The sequence below is a fragment of the Arabidopsis lyrata genome (genome assembly GCF_000004255.2).
Source record: "Arabidopsis lyrata subsp. lyrata unplaced genomic scaffold ARALYscaffold_5, whole genome shotgun sequence".
Lineage (NCBI taxonomy): Eukaryota > Viridiplantae > Streptophyta > Magnoliopsida > Brassicales > Brassicaceae > Arabidopsis > Arabidopsis lyrata.
The window spans coordinates 11,850,246-11,870,703 of NW_003302551.1; the positions used below are offsets into that span (position 1 = coordinate 11,850,246).

General features: G+C 29.3%; 5 protein-coding genes across 5 annotated transcripts; 3 read left to right on the forward strand and 2 right to left on the reverse strand.

Moving 5' to 3' along the window:
- Window positions 1-149: 149 nt before the first annotated feature.
- Window positions 150-1,608, reverse strand: LOC110228086. The gene is made up of 2 exons (XM_021024230.1): window positions 1,461-1,608; window positions 150-1,210 (listed from the first exon to the last, which is right to left on the reverse strand). The coding sequence occupies exons 1-2, from the start codon at window positions 1,591-1,593 to the stop codon at window positions 237-239; spliced, it is 1,107 nt and encodes a 368-aa protein (XP_020879889.1). The 5' UTR covers window positions 1,594-1,608; the 3' UTR covers window positions 150-236.
- A 1,150-nt stretch (window positions 1,609-2,758) lies between these two features.
- On the reverse strand, window positions 2,759-6,104 carry LOC9313463 (serine/threonine-protein kinase GRIK1). The gene is made up of 12 exons (XM_002877349.2): window positions 5,918-6,104; window positions 5,327-5,544; window positions 4,900-5,232; window positions 4,743-4,817; window positions 4,589-4,633; window positions 4,330-4,404; window positions 4,161-4,248; window positions 3,943-4,067; window positions 3,754-3,849; window positions 3,481-3,663; window positions 3,293-3,371; window positions 2,759-3,192 (listed from the first exon to the last, which is right to left on the reverse strand). Exons 3-12 carry the CDS (start codon window positions 5,182-5,184, stop codon window positions 3,041-3,043), a joined length of 1,203 nt encoding a protein of 400 aa, XP_002877395.1. The 5' UTR covers window positions 5,185-5,232; window positions 5,327-5,544; window positions 5,918-6,104; the 3' UTR covers window positions 2,759-3,040.
- A 1,881-nt stretch (window positions 6,105-7,985) lies between these two features.
- On the forward strand, window positions 7,986-8,451 carry LOC9313464. Its single transcript, XM_002875676.2, has one exon. The coding sequence runs from the start codon at window positions 7,988-7,990 to the stop codon at window positions 8,339-8,341; it is 354 nt and encodes a 117-aa protein (XP_002875722.1). The 5' UTR covers window positions 7,986-7,987; the 3' UTR covers window positions 8,342-8,451.
- Window positions 8,452-12,289: 3,838 nt separating this feature from the next.
- On the forward strand, window positions 12,290-12,664 carry LOC9311791. The gene has a single exon (XM_002875677.2). It carries the CDS (start codon window positions 12,290-12,292, stop codon window positions 12,638-12,640), a length of 351 nt encoding a protein of 116 aa, XP_002875723.1. The 3' UTR covers window positions 12,641-12,664.
- A 6,730-nt stretch (window positions 12,665-19,394) lies between these two features.
- Window positions 19,395-19,932, forward strand: LOC9311792. The gene has a single exon (XM_002875678.2). The coding sequence runs from the start codon at window positions 19,420-19,422 to the stop codon at window positions 19,819-19,821; it is 402 nt and encodes a 133-aa protein (XP_002875724.2). The 5' UTR covers window positions 19,395-19,419; the 3' UTR covers window positions 19,822-19,932.
- Window positions 19,933-20,458: the final 526 nt, after the last annotated feature.

Genomic DNA, 20,458 nt, shown 5'->3' on the forward strand with positions numbered 1-20,458 from the left:
TCTCTCCAAGTTGTGGTGGGCGCTCCTGCTTTGGAAATGCAGCATAACCTCCAACCCATTCTTCCTCCTTCCACTCATGACCAACTAACAACAGTCGCTCAATGTAAGCAACTCTTGGATCCTCAACTTCATCATCCCATGACAGGGATGGAGGACAAATATTTTCCTCTGGTTTCACAAGATAGGTTACCTCAACCTACACCAATAAGTTTGTTAACCACTTAGAGAATGTACACTTACTTTTTAAATAATGTACGTACATAAACAATTGTACATACCTCTTCAGCAGCCTCACACTCCAAGATGCTGGATGTCCTGATTGCCCGCAGTGAGGCAAGATGATGGATAGACCTCTGAGTAAATGTCTTGTTAGCTTCATCATCAGGTACTAGCTTAGCAAGGGATGGGATTGTTTCGAACGCAAACAGCTGGAGTCCTAATGGGAATCCATGTAGTGCATAAGACCCATCCTTTACACACCTTATAAGTTTTTGAGCTTCTGAAGGGGTTTGGAAGTTTGCTATCCTCTCCAAAGTACGGGTAAAAGACAGCCTTCCCCATGGGTATTTCAAGAAGAACTTCACGTTCTTCGTCATCTCAACAGTCGTATCTTGAGGCCTGATTGGGTTTTTACCGCACGCTATCACACCATCTACCAGGATTATAAGTGATAGAGCCAGTTGCTTCCACCCATCCATGGTGGTATCCTCCTTCAGCCAGGCCACCAAATCTTGCACTAATGGAATCGCATCCTCCCCAAACTTCTCCACAAACAGAGCATCCCAGACTTTTTTACACCCAGGTTTAACCTTTAGCACAGCCTCCACGTCTTTCTTCTTGGGATACACCCCACATTCCAGCCCAGTTACCATACTAAATTCTCTTAGTCCAAATTTGATTGGATGACCACCGAAAACCATCCACATCTCATTCACTTTATTTGTCACTAACTGAAAGCATATTAATCCAAGCACAAGCTTACCTGAGAAGGAAGACTTGTTAGCAGGTATTCCAAAAAGGTACCCAAATGGAGAGACGAGAAGCATCTGCATCTCAGGTTTTCCCTTAAGAACTTGCGCTATGTCAGAAATGTACTCCGGTTTGGAGTACGCGTTCATCTTCGTCTTCGAAGGGTACTGGTCTATAGCAAAGAGTCTTGGTGGTAACTCTTCAACTATAAGATCTTCAGTCGGAGCAACACTTGTACTGCCTGAAATTACAAGTGATATACAATTAAGTAAGGATGTAAACAATATGAATTCGTGTACGTACACAGTAATTATCAACATTATATACTCAAAATCTGAATTTTGGCGGAAACATAGATTTCCAATTCATCTTCTCAAATTTTCAAACTACAGATTTGGCAAAATCCGGCAAATTCTATCCCTTTTATCAAACAAGCTTTAAGATTCCGATACACCCAAAGAAACTACAAACGAAATAATATATGAACTTACCCAATTCCTCCGGCGGCTTTGTCGGAGAGAGTTTCCTCCTCGGGGATACTCTGAGTACCCGCTTCTCCTTCTCGGGGCCTTCCCGCGTATGCTGCTTCCTTGGTACTTCGTCGTTTTGTTTATTCCCAGCCATCTCGAAGGTTTCTATCTCGCCGGAGGTTTCTAAGGTCGCCTTCGCCGGAAAAACTGGAACTTTCTCTTCGCCGGTTTTTCGAGTTCAATGCAATGCCTCAAATCAAGTAGCCGACAATTCGAACGGAGATGTCGAAAACGAAGATGGATGAATGAATTCCGAACTGATTTCTACTTCTCACGAAGATGGATGAATGTTCTTCTTCGTTTTCTTGAAATTCTTTTTTTTTTTTTTAATTCAAAACAAAAAGTAACTAAACCGGTAATAGAAACTAAACCGTAACGTAACTGTGCCGTTTGGTTTTTCGTCAGGGCATTTTCGTCATAAAACGGAATAACTGTCAAAACATGAGAAATGAATCTCACTTTGCCAAACGGTGAGATCAATCTTTTTTTCATGTCAAACGTGAAAATTTCTTTAAAATAAAACACTACGTGGACGGCTAGAGAAGGCAGCATGGTAGCAATGGTGCGAAGACGTTCGGCTCTGGACAACTAGCGAAGGCGGGTGCAGCTGCTTGTCGTGATTAACCTCCGAATGATCTCCTCGGGAAGATGTTACTCCAAGGACGGCAACGCGATTCCTCTAAGAAGTGTTTCCGTCGAAGTTTCCGGGTGGTGAAGCTAGTTCCCTTTATCTTTGGTCACGACGGAGCAGCCGTAAGGTGAGGTGAGTGGTCTTTGTCCACGTTAGGTCCCCGGCAGGGCCGGTCCAAAGTTTCTAAATTTTCTTTAATGCCCTACGCATAACTAAAAATTTGAGTTTTTTTTTTTTAATGTAAAAAAAATTCTTCCCAAAAAACTGTGTGAGACCCTAAGCGTCTTTGTTGTGTTCACTAGCAAGGGGCAAGTTCGTGAATCGGTTGACGACGTTGGATCTCCGGTCGCTCGGTTTCCAGCCGAGTAAGGACTCGATAGATCTTTTCATTTTTCATTTGAATCTAATATTCCATGCTCAATCTTTCTCATGTCAATGTTTGTTTTTTTTTTTTTTTTTTTTTTTTTGTCAAATCAATGTTTGTTTTTATTATAACAAAAACATTGATAACGTGACCGGCACTGATGGCAGCTGACCCGAATGTGTCTCACATAGTCACATGCTTAATCTCATTGACGACGATAAAAGTTTGACTGAAATGTCTCAAATTTTCTTAAAGTGTACCAAAAAATTAAAATAAACATCATTGATTTATAACAACAATTCAAGTAGGCAGTAGATACAATACAATGATCCAAAACATGCATCCAATATGTGTATCGGAAAACAAAACAGAGTGAAAAAACTAAGGAGAGAAAAGGACAATCAAGAGTCTCATTACATGACGGAGAGTCGGAGACAATCAACAGAGTCTCAAAACATGCCTAAAGGAGTTATAACAACTTAAAACGCAAGCGCTTCTAACCGCCAACATGCAAAAATATGATTGCTATGTTCAAGTATACCGGTTTTAGCTTTCAGCTACGGTTTCGATCCCATTAGGTTCTTCCTCTTCTTCAGCTTTGCGTTTGCACCAACAAAAGTATTCCGAAATAGCTCCGTCTTCTCCTGTGACCCATGGATGCTCCGCCACAGCTTTCAACGTCATCCTCTGGTTTGGATCTGCCACAAGTGTATAGCGTGAGCCACATTACACACATAAGGCGATATCTTTATCATAAAGATTCATTCTGTTTTTACAAAACAATTGATAAGAACTCACCTTTGCAAAGGAGACCTTCGATCAAGTCCCTGAGATGAGGATTCAGTCCTTCCGGTATTATCAACGGGTTGTGAACAATCTGCAATATTGGTACAAGATAAAACACGAGCCGACTGCGTTATTCAAATTGTTTCTAGAGAGATGTGTCAAGAAAAAAACAAAATTAGTGGAACGAGAGAGGCGGGAACCTTGTCATAAGTATCCTGAAGTGTATCACCCAGAAACGGGTATTGTCCTAATATCATACAATACAAAGTAACTCCCACTGCCCACGTGTCTGCAGATCTTCCACTGTATGTTATACCTAAACAACATTCTGGGGCAGTAAAGACAGGAGTGCCAGGAGATCTGCGGAGTTGATCATCATCATCCTGCATCAAATGTAACATGTTTGATCAAATCAAATTACACATTGAAGAAATCAATGGAGAATAAAAACAAGACTGGTGTATTATCAGTACCTTGAATACTTGGCTGACACTGAAATCTCCTATTTTCACTCTCCCGGTACTAGTAACCAGTAAATTGTCCGGTTTGATGTCCCCATGAATTACATTCTGTCTCATCCAAAAGACACAGAGAAAATCATGAGTATCTATCATATAAACTTTCAGCGTGGATGATGAAGTATTAGACAGTGCAAATCATACATGAGCATGAAGGTACATGAGGCCGGCAACTACATCGCGCAAGTACTTTCTAGCAGTAATTTCTCCGAGAGCACCCGGTGGTCCAGAATCATCATAGGCCCATTTTCCATCAACATATTCGAGAACTAGACAAGAAAAAATACAGTATAAGATGACAGAAAATTAACCAAAGAGAAAGACTTGAGGTAAGGATATACAGAGAAAAGGGAAAGAAATACCCATGTAAAAATCATCAAACTCAGGGTCGTCAATCACCTCAATGAGATTAACGATATTAGGATGCTCCAAAACTTTCATAATCATAACCTACAATGATGAGATACAAAAACATTTACCTAAGTTTTCGGAAATCAAACCCATTACACAAGTCTTTCGGTAACAGGATACCTCACGAAGAACATCCCCCATCGCAGTTTCTGAAGGCGCAACCCGTAGCTTTAGTAAATATGACTTGTGAAAAGCCTGGGAATCCAAAAAGATAATAACCACTTGTCCAGAAAGTTTAATCCCATTATGTGATCAGCTTAAGAAATATTTATATAATCTGCCCTATGGTGGTCCAATTTCAAATGAACAGTGCCATAGAAGACCAGGAAAACAAAATAAGCTTTCAAGTGGTTCCATGGAAATAAAAACAAGAGCATACCTTAATAGCATAATGCTTGTCATCGACAGTGCTTCGATATAGAACCTGTTATACATACAAACAACAACGTTATGGAATTTCTAATCCTTTTCTAAGATGTGCTCAAGAGCGACTAAAAGACCAATGTAGCATTGAAATTTAATTTCACACTTACCACTTTCCCATAACTACCAGATCCAATTTTACGCTCACGAACAAACTCATTTATTGTCTTGTTTCCATCTTCATCCTGAAAAACAAATAAGAAACAAACTGCTATAAGAATACCACTCGACAAAATTCATTAGACATGAGCACCAGAAGTCACGTACCTCTCCACGTGTTAGTTTATTAGTTTCCTTCACTGGAAACTGCCTGCAGATTAGTCCATTTTGTAATTTAGATTTCAAAATTTCTTCTGATCGTTTGGAACGGCTCTGCTCCTCTACTTCCTCTTCTTCTTCTTCATCATCTCCTCCCACATTGCTGGTTACATCACCATCATTGGAATATGTATCATCATCATATGGATTTGGTGATTGTCTTGATCTCTCAGAGCCACCAAAACACCCGAAGCAACTCATCGCTTGGACAAATGAAAAACTATCGCGAAACATTATCTACTCCAAAATTTATGAATTCCCAAAAGCTAACAGTAACGAAACCTGTAAAGACACATTGAACCAATAATAAAAAACTGACTCAAGTGTACAAATCTACTTTCCTAAAGATCAAAACAAAACCAAATCAAAATCTTACTCTGCAAAAAGAGGGGCTTTAAGCCCGGTAAGCTTTGTTATTCCAAAGGATGCCATTCAGCAAGATGAATAAAACAACTTGAGATATCGAAACCACTAAAACTGAAACGCAACATGTCGAAGCTCCACTTTATACTAAAGATATATTGATCTCAACTCTTCCCCAAATTTGTATCAACTATAAGATCCAACAATAAAGTCAAAATGAACTCCAAGCTTCTGCAAAGAAAGGGTAATGTAACAAAAGTCAGCAAACAAGAATCTAAACACATTAAAGATCACAAATTGAGGTAAAAGATCAAATTTTTCGAGGAAAGGGGCAAACTTTACGCAATCCAAATGATCAATTCACATAGAAATTAACATTTCTACACAAAACCCTCGCAAAAACCGTAAATTTGAATCGATGATGAACATAAAAAGGCGAAGACTTTAAGAAACCCAATAATGGCAATTTCGAATAAACCCCAATAAATCACAAACCCAATTAACTGTAGAGGCAAAAAAACCCTAATTTCAATATCCATGGCGCTGGAGAAGAAATACTCAAATCTAACAAACACTCATATATGTATAAGAATGAAAATCTTACATTCAAAATGGAATTCGATTCGAAATGAAGCAAAGGACATGAAGAAAAAAGAAGAAAGGATTTGCCGGAAGCTAGGGCTCAGGGACGTCGCGTCGTGCGTAAGAACTGAGAATTGACACCAAAGAAATTTGTAGTTTCGTTTCTATTGGGGACAGGCAACTTATTTTTGTTGTGTTTTAATGACCAAAAAAAAAAGACAGTTAAAAAGGAGTATCAAACAAACATCACCAGCTAATGTTGTTCTCGTCCCTTTCTAAAATATAACATTTTTTTTTTTCACTTACTCATTGATCGGGAAATCAAAGTTTCCTAATCTTTTCTGTTTTTTTTTTTAAAAAATTTATAATTCTATGGCTTTTCTGTTTTTTTTTTCATCCTATAGCTTTAATTCTTCGTGGACAAATTAACCAAACAAAAAGTGTCAAATTGGAATCGAAATGAAAACGAACCAAAATTCTAGAATACTATAATAAATTCTAAACTTCATAACTGAAAGAATCAAAACCAAACCTTTATCAAATTTAAATAGTTTGGATATTTGAAAAAATCTAAAATACAATTATATACCTAAAAATATTAGTTATTTTATAGAAAATACCTAAAATATCAAAAAATACTCAAACAAACTATCCAAAAATATACAATATATCTGGACGGATCTGAACCGAATTCATTTTTACCTATATGAATCATAAACTCTATAAGTAAATGGAACCAGAATCTAATAAAACCGAACCAAAACCGACTTGAATACCCGAACGTCCGGGCCTATCTCTAGCTGGTAAATTGTATATTGATAATATAACAAGAAACATATTTTCTATAGCTAACTCATGTTTATTTTGTCTTCTATGCACTCCATTTTTACATTAAAAACACATTTTAATACATTTATAATTTATAAACATCTTGTCCAACAACCATCTAATGATGATGCTAAGTCGGTTTCTGGTCTAGTTGTTAAAACTAATTAATCAAAGCTATCAAATATGTGTAAACAATCCAAAAGTTGGTAGTATTACTGACCTCGAGTACCAAGTAAAATAAGAAAAAGAAAAATTTACAAAAAAAGTGATTTAAAATATAGATTTTTTTTTGAAAAATGCTTTTTAATTTCTACGGTATATTTTTCAAAAATGTCATTTACCAAAAATAATTTCAAAATACTCTTTTCCAAAAATGCTCATTGATGTATATGGCAGCGCGTAGAGTGGTTGAAACTCCAAATCATCTTTATAAACCCTTCTAAAACCTTAATAAGCTTTTTAAAATCTCTTAGAACTGTGTAAAAGAATAAGAAATGGATTTACAACATCTTTGTAAAGCTTTATGAAACCTTACAAAAGAGGTATAATTGAAAGTGGAAAATATTTAAAGACATTTTTGAAAAAGAGGAATTGTAACAGGGACATTTTTTGAAATTTCTCAAATATATAAGAAAACAATTAGGGCAAAATAAAATAGAAAATAAAAAAGAATCACTATACAAAAGACATATTTATTTTAGTAACTTCAGAAGATTTAAAATACAATTTTTGAATAGGAAAATACGAAAATGTGATCTTACACTCTCTAATATATAGAATTTACAAATGGTACATTTTGAAAATATCTTATAGTTTTTACATTATTGATGGAATAAAATAATAAAATAAATTGAATTTAAATATGAATATATATTTCCCAATTTTGTGTGTTTTTGTTTTGTTTTTTGTATTAATTTGTATGGATTCTTATATTAAGTGAAAGGGAATTTAGCTAATTTATAATTAGGTTTGAATAAATTATTTTCTGTATTATAGTTGATAATTAATGATGATAATTTTTTTCAAATTAATCAAAATTTTGAGTAAGTGAATTTGTATAGTTTAATGTTTTTTCAATATTTCTCTGAAAGATATGAAATGGACAAATATTATGTGGATGTACTGAAATGTAATGAATGAACAATATAGATTTCATACCGAAATAATCAACCATCCAAGAGTTATAAATACCAAAAGAAATGTTTTATTTTTTTGACATCAGCTCAAAGCTATACAAACACTAAACAACAAGCTAAGTGGAAATATGCAAAGAATGTGGGAAACGATCATATTAGCTTTGATAATGGTACTATCAATATCTATACAAACACAGGGAAATGAGAAAGTAAATGATCTTGCCCGTGCTCCATCGTCCGCACTCGCACCTCAATCCGAGAATGGAGTATTGCCTAAGCCTATACCTTGTTTAAACGACCTAACTAAAATTTCGAATTGTACAAATGCAGTGAAACATTTCCAAATCAAAAGGGTCACAAAAAGCTGTTGTATCATCCTACTCAGTCTTCCGAACGATTGTTTCGGTCGTTTATTCGCTATGCGCTGGATCTATCATACTATCCTGACGGTTGTCTGCAAAGCACTAGGTTACATTAAATAAATTTTCTGTATCATTCGCTTCAACCGATCGATGTCGATAATTTGTACTATATTATTCGGATACAATATTTACATCATTTTTTGTCATTTATAAAATACAATCTTTTGTTATTTCTCCAAAATTGTTTTTGATCCAACAACTATGGCTATACGATGTTAGTTTTAAAGCTTGACATGCAACAACTATGTATGTGTAGCCTACTTAAGTCCATGTACAACTCAATGACCTATGATCCATATTATCATTGTTGACTCAATGACATGTGGCCCATATTATCCTTATTATTAATAATAATAAATTATTTTTATCGAAACTTTTGGATGCAATATGACTACTTTTTTTATATAAAAGGATTAAATATGGTATTAATGATGTATACATAGAACAAATGGTGTGAAAATAAACTTATTATTATGCTTTCTAAAAACTAGGGTTGAACTCGTACAAGGCATATATTTATAAGAAAAAACATGAATTGGTTGGTCTCTGATTTGTCTATGTATCCGCCTCAAATTGATTCGCAGGTTTCTCATCAATTTTTTGTACCATTGAACCGACTAATTATGCTCTTCTTTATCCCTCGTAATTTCTATCTACAATGATGGAGATATCTTATCCTAGGTTCCTTGGTGAAATACATGGAAACAAAATCATCTATCAATTATAATTAAGTAAGAGATGTATTAAACAAATTCTCTATCATTGTATCAAGATGAGATGTTGATCTTGATAAAATGATGAAATGTTGATCTTCATAAAAATGTCTAGAAAGACTTTTTTATCAGGTTCATGAAGAATATGAAGTGACTGTTTTCTTATATTTAAATAATTTGTATATAACTTCAACGTATATCAAAACACACAAATATATTGGAGAATTGAAATCAAAACTAAAGAAACAAAACAAAAAAAATCTGGATTATATTGGATGGTTTACGTACGTGCCAAGTTATTAGTTTAATTATTGATTTGAAAAAGTTAAGAAAACAATTGCAAGAGCTTATAAACATCTATAAATGGGGTTATAGCGTTTCTTGGGTTTACTAAAAATAGAATCAATTTACACAATTTGATGTATGTCAATTTATATATCTTATTTCCAAATTATTAAATTTTACATGAAAATATTGACATTTTATTTTTTGTTGACAACAAAAAATGAATTTGAAAGAAAATTTCTTGAATTTTTAGAGAAAATTCTAGATGTTTTTCATTAATTTTTAAAAGAATTTTAACTTAATTAATATTGTAAACTTTTTGAGAATTGTTTAAGAATATTAAAGAGATACTTTAAGAATCTCATAGAGTTATTTAAGAATTTCTGAAGATGGTAAGATTTTAATTTCGTTTTCTCGGATTAATTTTTATTCTATTTTATTTAAATATGTTACTTTTCATCTGGGTTTTATATGAGTAATTTTTAAAAAATTGTATAATAATTAACGGAAAAATTAGTTCATGTATTTTCTTTGGCATCCAAATCGTTTATGCATTTTACTGGAATACCTAAATAATTGGTGTATTTTTAAGGAATTTCTCAAAAAGAAAATATGAAATGTGGTGTCACAAAATTGTGCACAATCTTTACTTTTTCACATTACATTCTCTGATATATGAAATGTGATAAATGGTAAGTTAAGAAAATATATTGAACTGTTTAACTTATAGATGAAATCAAATAAAAAAAATTTAATTCTAAGATGAAAATATTATTCTAGTTTTTTTTTTCATTTTTATAATGAATGAATTAATCCATGTAGTAAATGAAAGGTTATTTAGTTAAGATATAGTTAGGATTGAATAATAATATTTGTGTGTTATTAAGATTAGTTATTGTAGACTTGTAGTTAATGAAAAAGAATTGACTTCCCGTATCTATACTATTAATTGGGAATCACTCAAAATTAAATAACCTTATAAAAGGTAAAATATTACATATGATGCCATTGAGATTTTTTTAATTTGAAAAAAAGAAAAAAAAATAGCAATCATATTAGTGACATTAATAACAATTATAATAATTCCAAGATTTTGCAACCATAAAAACTCATATCCAATCATTAATTTATTATCATTAAAGAAACAACCATTCATAGAAATTACGAATTCTCATGGTTAAAAAATCAAAAATTATTTATATATGAATCCAATAATAATTTTTATATAAAATCCTATATTATTAGAATTCATATAAAATAAACTATGCAAATCATACCATAAAATTACCTAATAAATATCACTAAAAGTTTTCAATCTTTCCAAATCTCAATTTTTCCAAATCTTACTACAAATAAATAACAGAAACTATATATATGACCTTAAAATATATAAAATCCGAAAATCTAATCTATTGCCTAAAAATCAGGATTTAGGGAAAACATAAGTTACTAATAGTTTGAGAAAATATTGGAAGTTAAATTTAATCGGCAAGATAATTAATTCAAACTGATTTAATTAGTTTGAATTAATTGAATTAATTTAGGAAAAATATATTATTGGATTCGTTATTTTCAAAATTCTTTAAGAGCATTGTTTAAAATTAAATAATGATTTGAAATTTAACAAAAGTCATATTCTATATTCTATTAATATGATTTTAATACTAAAATTGATTTCTTAATATATCTTTAAACCAATATATTGATGATAGAAATAATAATAATAAAAGAAAATATGAATATGTTGTCATTAATTTCAAAGATATAAAATATTTAAACAAGAATATTTAAACAAGAGATTTGACTTAAAATTTGAAATAATAATAAATAATCAATTAAGATATTGAATTATTTTTAAAAATTCAAAGTAGGTAAACCTAATTTTTCACATTAACCTCATCTTTCCCTATAAATATATAAAATTAGACTCACAAATATTCATTAGCCCACTATTCCAAATGTAAGTCGTAAATAATTAAGTTATACGTACGTTTGACATACACAAATGAAATACTAAAAAAGTGATAAAAATAGTTCATATGTCGATGTTTGAACTTATTAATAGATAATCCAAACATAAAATATCATGTTACTACAGTTTGAAAAGAGATCATTAAAACAAATAGAATAATAGTTGGATTAGTATTTGATGTTTTTATTATTTTCTGTGTTTGAGTCTTTACAACCATGAAGCTTTTTTCAACTAGAGAAAACAAAACATTTTTTATAGACCGCGGATGAATAAGGTTTTTATGTAGTGTTCTATGAATATGAATTAGAAAATTTCTTTCGTGGGATTGTCAAATTATGAATATTATACCAAATAAATAAGTGTTCAAATATAATCCGCACCAGCATTTTAAACAATTAGAGAATGTTTAACAAAAAAATTGAATAGATTCTATTTATTTTGTAAAAATTAAATCCCGAAAGGAAAAATACAGAAAATACGGGTATTCCATCTAAATCTCTTAGACTCTTACCCATTCTCTTCTCTGTTGAACTAAATTAAACATTTTCATATTGGTAATTATTTTAAAGGGAACAGTTATGTGACGAAAATTTTTAAGATAGGCAATGAGACGGGACGACACTACTTTCTCTCATTGTCTTATCTAAATATGTGTATATATATATATATACATATAAAACAACAAAATAATCTATATTGAATTAAATTTATTAGAAAATATTTTTTAAAATATGAAATCCCGCACGTATGTGCGGGTCAGGATCTAGTATTAAATATTTGAGTAAGCAGATTTGTATAAATTTCAAAAAATTTAACTACTTTTTTGTCAAAGATTTCTTTCACTCTTTCTTAGAAAGGTAAGATATATATATGAAAAAGGAACATATATTATATGCATGTACTAAATGTAATGAATAAACAATATTTGATTTCTTACCCAAAAAAAAAAAACATAAAAGAATTATAAATACAAATTGACAATTTTTTTATTTTTGAGATAAGCACAAAGTTATACACACACTAAACAACAATCGAATCATGCAAAGAATGTGGGCTACGATCGTGTTAGCTTTGATAGTAGTACTATCAATATCTATACAAACAAAGAGTAATGAGAAAAGAAATGATATTGCCGGTCCTCCATCGTCTGCACTAGCACCTCAATCAGAGAACGGGTTATTACCTAATCCTACATCTTGTTTGGCCGACGTAAAAACAATTCCGAATTGTGTAAAAGCAGTGAAGCGCTTCAAACTCAAAAATGTCACAAAGAAATGTTGTGTCATCCTACTAAATCTTCCGGAAGATTGTTTTGGATATTTGTTTCCTATTCATTGGATCTATCGTTTTTTGCTTAAGATTGCCTGCAAAATACTAGGTCACATTTGATAAGATTTTTGTATTCTTTGCTTTAATTAGTGTCAACAATATGTAATTGTTAGATTTTTAATAAAATTTATATAATTCATGGAATATTTTGTAAGATGATTTATGAAATAGTTAATAAGATGATGATTTATCAATTACATTTTTTTTAATATTTTTATCATGATGATAATGTTTATAATTCATAAAAAAAAATTTATAAGTTGTAGTTGACTACAGGTGAATGATTTATTTGGAGCACCTTATCTTTACAGGTCGGCATAATCAAAATGAATATTTTTTGCAGAGATTTTAATGTAGATATAATTCTGCTTATGTTTGTTTCATGGGAAAATAAAGTTCGAGAAATTTGTTTTTTAACATTTCTAAGCTTTAACAATTCCAGATTAAAACATTCCTTTTAGTAAGTTCGCAACCATTGAATATTGAATGTTTATTAATCAACACTTGTTACCCTGTGTTTTGTTTCTTTGATAATGTGGATACGAGATCAAGATTTGCTTGATTTTATGAATTTTTTATTTTTTTGGGTTTGAAATCTTCATATAAGGGATTTCAAAGTCGGGGTATGAACAAATGAAACGAATAAAACTAAATTGAAATAATGCTTTATCCCATTTGAAAGAAAAAATGTGTACAGTGTCGCTTATAATATGCTTTCACAGAAGAAAAGATGGATACCCGTTCTCAAGATCATTCTTTGTTTTTATACACTCAAAAATCCTAGCGCTTCTAGCATTGAACGTCGAACTAGTCTCCTTGCATTCAATGTGATTTTTTCATTTTGATATGATATTTTAAACTAAACAACATCAGTTTCAACTTTCAACCGTTTTGGGCCGCCGTTGGACCGAAAGTGAAGAGTTGGGCTCCTCTAGTTTGGCTTTGGACAAAGACTTGTTCCTCTCGAAGTGAGCATGAATTGCACCCGTCCAACCAGAAATAATTTATTTCCTCTCCAAGTGAAATGAATGTTATTAAGTCGTGGGCTCATGAGTCATGACCCTTTATAAACGGTTTTCTCCTTCAAGTCGAGATCCGACACCAAAATATATGAATATGAATATTTCTTTCTAACTACATGAACTATCAGCTATCATCTGTCACCCCACAAACTACTATAAAAACTATACCATTAGCTATGCAAACTATAAGGTATTGCATGTCAACAGTCAATATATATATGCATATATTTGCTATATAATGTGTATAAGAAAAATAAAATAAAAAAAATATATATATATATATATATATATATATATATATATGTAAAACTATACCCATTTAAAGTCTTTATGACTGCTAACTATACATAAACAAATACAATGCACAATTTCCACCATAACGTATAATTTTTGAAGAAAATAAAATATTTATGTGTATATGTATAAATATATATATATATATATATATATATATATATATATATATTATTTTCGTCTAAGAAGAAAAACTTATATAAATAACTGATATATTACGATTTTTCACCAATCTATTGATCACCATTACTGGCCCACCAAAGTGTAACTCGAGGCAAATGACATGCTACTTAAAAAAAAAGCACAAAATTGGGATAACAAAATACTGAAATTTACCTAGTTTGACCCAAATTTTGGGAAAAATAACTAGATTAACACCCAAATATTGTGGTTTACTAGAATAACACAATTTTTGTGTTAAAAGACCAAATACCCATTTTATTTTCAATTCTATTAAAATAAACTAATTAACATATAATATTTTAATTAAATAAAAAATTGAAAAAATACAAAGAAAAAAAAAATACAAAACGACAAAGAATTGAAAAAAAAAATATAAAACGAAAAAAAATTAAATTAAAAAAATTATATATATAACGAAAAAATATAAAACAAAATAAAAAATAAAAATTGAAAAAAATATATAAAACGAAAAAAAAATACAAAACGAAAAAAAAAATTAGATTAAAAATTTTATATATAACGAAAAAAATAAAAAAAAATAAAAAAAAATTGAAAAAAATATAAAATGAAATAAAAAATACAAAACGAAAAAAAAATAGAAATTCGAAAAAATAAATATATTTATCTAAAACGAAAAAATTAATCATATATTAACAAGATGAGAGCCACACATGAGTCATTTAATATAAATAAGTCTGTCGCGGTAAGAATATGTCTGTCATTACCAGATTATGCAGATGAAAATTCTATCTTCATCAATAAAACTGTCATCAATGACAAATTTTTTTATATCCAATCTGAAATCTGTCATAATATAAAAAAATCTATCATAACATAAAACATTTTGGTTGCGAGTATATGTCATTCTAGCAATTTATATTTTTAAATAACAAATCTGCTATCACACTCCAGATTTTTGTTAAAACAAAAAAAACTGGCATAACATAAAATAAATCTGCTATCACTAATAAGTCAAACTAGTAATTATTTTTTCATTAACAAATCTGCTACATTATGACAGATTTTTATCAAAAAATATAAGTCTGACGCCACTGAAATAATAAATCTGCCACATATTTTAATAAATCTGTCAAAATTACAAAAGTCTGTGGTGTCATCATAAAATAAATCTGTCGTAGAGAAAAAATCTGTTACAAATTAAATATCTGTCGTCACCTATTTCAAGTAAGTCTGTGGGAGAAAAAAAATCTGTCGCAAAAAATCTGTTGGAGACAAATAAGTCTGTCATGGAAATTAAATCTGTCACAACTTATCCAGCATACTTTTCAAATAATTTTTTTTTCCTAATATTTTTTGCCCACGTTTTTATTATTTATTTAAGGGTAATTTTGATTTTTTTTTAATTCCTAACAAAGAGAGAAAGGGTATTATGGTCACGAAAATAACTCATTTAACCCCTAAATATTTTAAGACACTCTAGTAATTAAACTCATAATTTGGGTTAATCTAGTAACTTTCCCAACAAAATATCCAAAACTTATATTTTTTCTATTTTTCTTTTCTTGGTTGACTTTCGAACATCATCTCCACATTTTGTGTAATCTCCTTCAACTTTGGTATGCTTTTCCTTGGATTTATTGGAGAGGACGAAGCATCTCTATCATTGACTGAGATTTTGGGTATGTTTTTTTTTTTTTTTTGGGCAAAATGATTTTGGGTATGTATCTTCTTGGTTTAAGCTTTCTCCTCTTATGAATAGCTTTTTAAAAATTCAAAATAAACTAGTAGTTAGCCAGACATGTAAACTATTGTCATATTCACGTGCATTAATTAATGTCTGTATTTGACAAAGTTTTTCATGTTATCATGCAAAGTTTGGAAAATCAGCCACTCGATAACGTTTTTAATTAGTAATAATAATTCTTTGTTTTGTGAAGAAGATTTGTATTGGAAAGTAACCTTTTCTTCTTCTTTTTTTTTTTTTTTTTTTTTGTCAAACGAAAGTAACCTTTTCAATATAGGAAGACCTTTATTAGTAAAGTAGATTGTTTCTTTTTAAACACAAAACTTCAAGCTTTTTCGTTTGCAAAACATATGTAATAAATATATTAATTATGTCGTGTTTTTAATATAATGTTAAATTATATTCAAAAAAATATTAAACTTTTTTAAAACTAGTGCATCGTTCATTTGAGATAAAGCAGCTGGAAAATTTTAAAAATTACTAGAGAATACTTTTAACTTAAACACGAGATTAGATCCATAGTTGGTAGGTCTCCTCTTACCGCCTATCTCCCAATAGTCGTATTACTGAAATCTGATTTCTTGTTTGCTTGTTGATTAACCATGTGAAGTGGCCTGCTGTTTGCGGGTTGTCACCATACCTTCGCCCATTTCTTCCCCTCCAAAACGTATAGAAAACATCTTGGAGGAAACCCTCTATTCGATCGAGTTGATGATTTGAAATCATACATATAAAAGTAGGGTTTCCTCTTCTTATTGGTCCATTTAGAAATGTAACTTAAATTTTTTTATTTTTAACTAAAACATAAATAAAACACATTTAACTCACTTTAATATAAAAACTGAAATCATTAAAATTATACATTAATTATATTTTTCCTCTCAATTTTATTCAACACACAATAAATTGGAATTGTAACTCCCATAATTTATTTATTTAAATTGTAACTTATCTAACTTTTCATCCTATAAATACTCATTTCTCATTCTCTCATCCTCTCATCCTCTCACCCTCCCCCTATAGCTCAAATCTAAAATATTTTTTTGTTTTGTATTCTTACATTAGTTTTTTTTTTTTTTGAAAGATGTATCTTCATTGTCTATTTTAGATAATCATCTTATAAGTAATCATTCTCTCATCTTCTTCTACTATATTTATGTGTCTATTTTTTATGTTGTTATATGGATTAAAAATCAAGAATTCTATTCTAAATATATTTTAGAATGTATTATATATATATATATATCTAACATTGTATTCATTTTTGTATATTTCTAAAGCTATACTAAAATATACTTATTTATTCTTTAATTTTCATATTTTTTAGTTTAAATTCACATATGTATACTAAAAGTTTTGATGGTTATAACAAAATTTTCAGGTTTATTGGTGATGGAGAGTTAAATATAGCAATTCCAATCATAGCACAACAAGATAATGAAGTTGAAAAAATCCATTTCCATTATCTACTTTAGATGTTTGATTATTTTCTAATATATTCATGTAACTTTTTTTTTTGTAATACATTTATTAAATATATATTTCTTACCTTTTTCTTATCTCGAATAAATATTGTAATTTATTTTTAATATATGTATTATTATATTTATTTTTTGTGATCCAATAGATAATTATATAAAAATCGTTATACTTTTATTTTATTTAAAATTTGAGGTTTAAGTATTTTTCAAAGTAAAAAGAATTTTGTTTAAAAACATTTGGTTCTTAAGATTAAAAATCGGAATCATATGGTTCAAGAAAATTAAATTTAGGTAGAATAGAAAATTAGAATGAAATCATTAGAGTGAAACCTAACACTCATACTTAAATAGAGTGAAATATACAAAACAATAATTATAATGAAAACAAAAATCATTTTATTAAATCATATAAAGATAAAACCATTAGTATAAAATCTAGCACTATAATTTAAATTGAAGAGTGAAATTTTTTTAAAAAAAATATAGAAGTTATCCTTGGATCTTTGATGATTTTAATTAGATTGAAGTTCATATAATTTTTATAAGAAAAATAAATTTAGTTTGCCACTTGCAAAATAATATGAATTTGAACTAGTATGTGGGAATTTATATCAACAAACAAACAAATTATCTGTGAGTTTATATGAATAATTTATTTTGTAAAAGTAATAGATAACATATGTTTATTGATGTTTACATATATAAATAATAGTCAAGTAAAAAACAACACTAAAATATGAGCAAATACAAGATATCAAATCTTAAGAGTCTTTTAAAAAAATTGCAATCATATTTATATTGAAACAAATATCATCCACATCATTAACATATAATAATTTAAGATTTTTCTAAAATAATATATTATAATTATATTTTATGTATTTTCTCATATTTTGTAACCTCCATACTAATAATTATCATTATGTTGTTAATGCTCATACTAAATTACAACAATAATTTAAATACAATTAATACAAAATGAATTCTACACAATGAATTCTTTGAAATGTAACATAATTTTTATGATATACATACAATTAACTTACTCATAAATGACATTTAAACATAATTGTTAAAGTTGAATAGTTGTAAAACATAAATATGTTGTCTTTTATAAATAGTAATATACACATATCACAAACCATCATATCATATTCCAAATTTCATAATATTGATAAATTTTATAACAATTTCTTTTATAATCCGACTAATGGTGTTTCAATATTACATTTTTGTCAATTTTGTAAGAGACTATGAAGAGGAGATGACTTTTAATCAAATATTGTATTGATTAAAAGAAGTCATATACTCTTAATCATTTTTTAAAAAACATAAATATCATTGTATATAGATGAATACAATTCAAATTTTATAGAAAAAATCAAATTTGAATTTACTGTCATTCATTTATTTTTCTTTAAATTTTAAATTCAAGTAAAAAAAACTAAATAAAATAAATAGCAAACATATAACGTAGTATGCAACAAGCCGCGAGTATCGCGGCTAAATAACCTAGTATAATCAACAAGTATGGACCAATCTGTTGTGTATCGTGCTTTGAGATGGCCCTTTGCAAGAGCTGCCCAGATTGCGGACCGTAATCACAGGAAAAGAATAGGTGATCTCAAGTTTCGATGCAATTTTGTCTTTACTTTTGTTCAAACAGTAAAAAGTAATGAAATTTTTCATAACATAGTTTTTTCTGTTCTTTCAAAGCATATATTACCACTTAGATAATAAAGGGAGATTTTAATGTATTAAAACTTTCATGAGAATTTTTATTGTCCATTATATTTTATCACTCCCTTAATATCAAGATAATAAATTTTTCTAATTATGTACTTTCTTATCTCGTAAAGAATCCTTGTATTAAATAAAAAGAGCATTAATAAGTTAACGTGTCTTGAATAAGAAAATTTAAATATTTTAATTAAAGTTAATATAAAAAATTTCAGTTCCTCTATATTAAAAATTTTGGGTAAACGAATTTTTTTAAATATAATGTGGGGACAACTATTTTAAGCATATATACTAAATGTTATGAATAAACGTAGATTGCCTTTTTAAAAAAGAAAAAGAAACAAAATATAGAAGCTTGTCCAAAAAGAACAACCATAGAAGATTATTAATATTAAATGACAATTTTTCTTTTAGATGAGAAATAAATTATACAAACATCAAACAACAAGCAAAAACATGCAAAACATGTTGGCTATGAGCATGATAGCTTTGATTATCATCCTATCAATATTTATACAAACAAAAGGAAATGATCTTGCACCGATTCCGTCGTCGATAGCACCAGAACCACAATCAGATAACCAATTCTTTCTTGATCCAATAACTTGTATTCACGATGTGAAAACGATTCCAAAGTGTATGGATGCTGTGTTGCACTTTCGATTCAAGCAGGTCACAAAAAAGTGTTGCTATGCCATGCTCTCTCTTCCCGAAAGTTGTTTCGGGGTATTGTTTCCTATTCCTTATGTCTACCATCTTCTTCTTAAGGCTGCTTGCAAAATTACTTACTCACCATTAATTGATAAGATTTTCTAATATTTTTTCAATCAATGTCAATAACCTGCACTGATAATATTTATAGAAATATCATTATAATTTATGTACTAATTTAACATATCTTGTGAAATAAAAACTTTAATATCTTAATATGGCTACACAGCGCAAGATCTACAATTATAAAATCTTTTAGAGTTCATTTTTTTTCTTTGTTTGATTTTTTTTTAATCATAAAGGAATAGTGTATTTTGCGCACACAAAAATCGAATATTATATAGTGGATTCTAATTAGTTTCCATGAAACACATAATCATAAGTTTTTTTTGTGTTATATCATCAAAATAATTTTTTTTCTTTTTATGTTACAAACAAGATCGATATGAGGAATACATAAGAATATGAACATCGTATTGGTATGACCGATTTCCTTTATTAATAAAACGCAATTGGAGATAACAGTTGCTTATTTTATGATTATGTTGTTTTTACCCGGTTCATTTTATGATTATGTTCTTTTTATCCAATGTAAATAAAAAAAGCATAAACTCAATGATTAAAAACGACTAACCTTGTTGGAAAAAAAAATGACTAAAACGAACACATAAAAGCCTAACTGTTAGAGATGAGTTACCAATCATAGAGTGGGTAACTTTTAAATTAATATGCACAAAAAAAA

Coding starts and splice junctions, on each gene's coding strand:
- LOC110228086 (XM_021024230.1), bottom strand. CDS start 1,593: ATGGCTGGGAATAAACAAAACGACGAAGTACCAAGGAAGCAGCATACG. Junction 1,211..1,460: donor AAAGCCGCCGGAGGAATTGG/GTAAGTTCATAT, acceptor TTGTAATTTCAG/GCAGTACAAGTGTTGCTCCG.
- LOC9313463 (XM_002877349.2), bottom strand. CDS start 5,184: ATGTTTCGCGATAGTTTTTCATTTGTCCAAGCGATGAGTTGCTTCGGG. Junction 4,818..4,899: donor ATAAACTAACACGTGGAGAG/GTACGTGACTTC, acceptor TTTGTTTTTCAG/GATGAAGATGGAAACAAGAC. Junction 4,249..4,329: donor TGGGGGATGTTCTTCGTGAG/GTATCCTGTTAC, acceptor TCATCATTGTAG/GTTATGATTATGAAAGTTTT.
- LOC9313464 (XM_002875676.2), top strand. CDS start 7,988: ATGCAAAGAATGTGGGAAACGATCATATTAGCTTTGATAATGGTACTA.
- LOC9311791 (XM_002875677.2), top strand. CDS start 12,290: ATGCAAAGAATGTGGGCTACGATCGTGTTAGCTTTGATAGTAGTACTA.
- LOC9311792 (XM_002875678.2), top strand. CDS start 19,420: ATGAGAAATAAATTATACAAACATCAAACAACAAGCAAAAACATGCAA.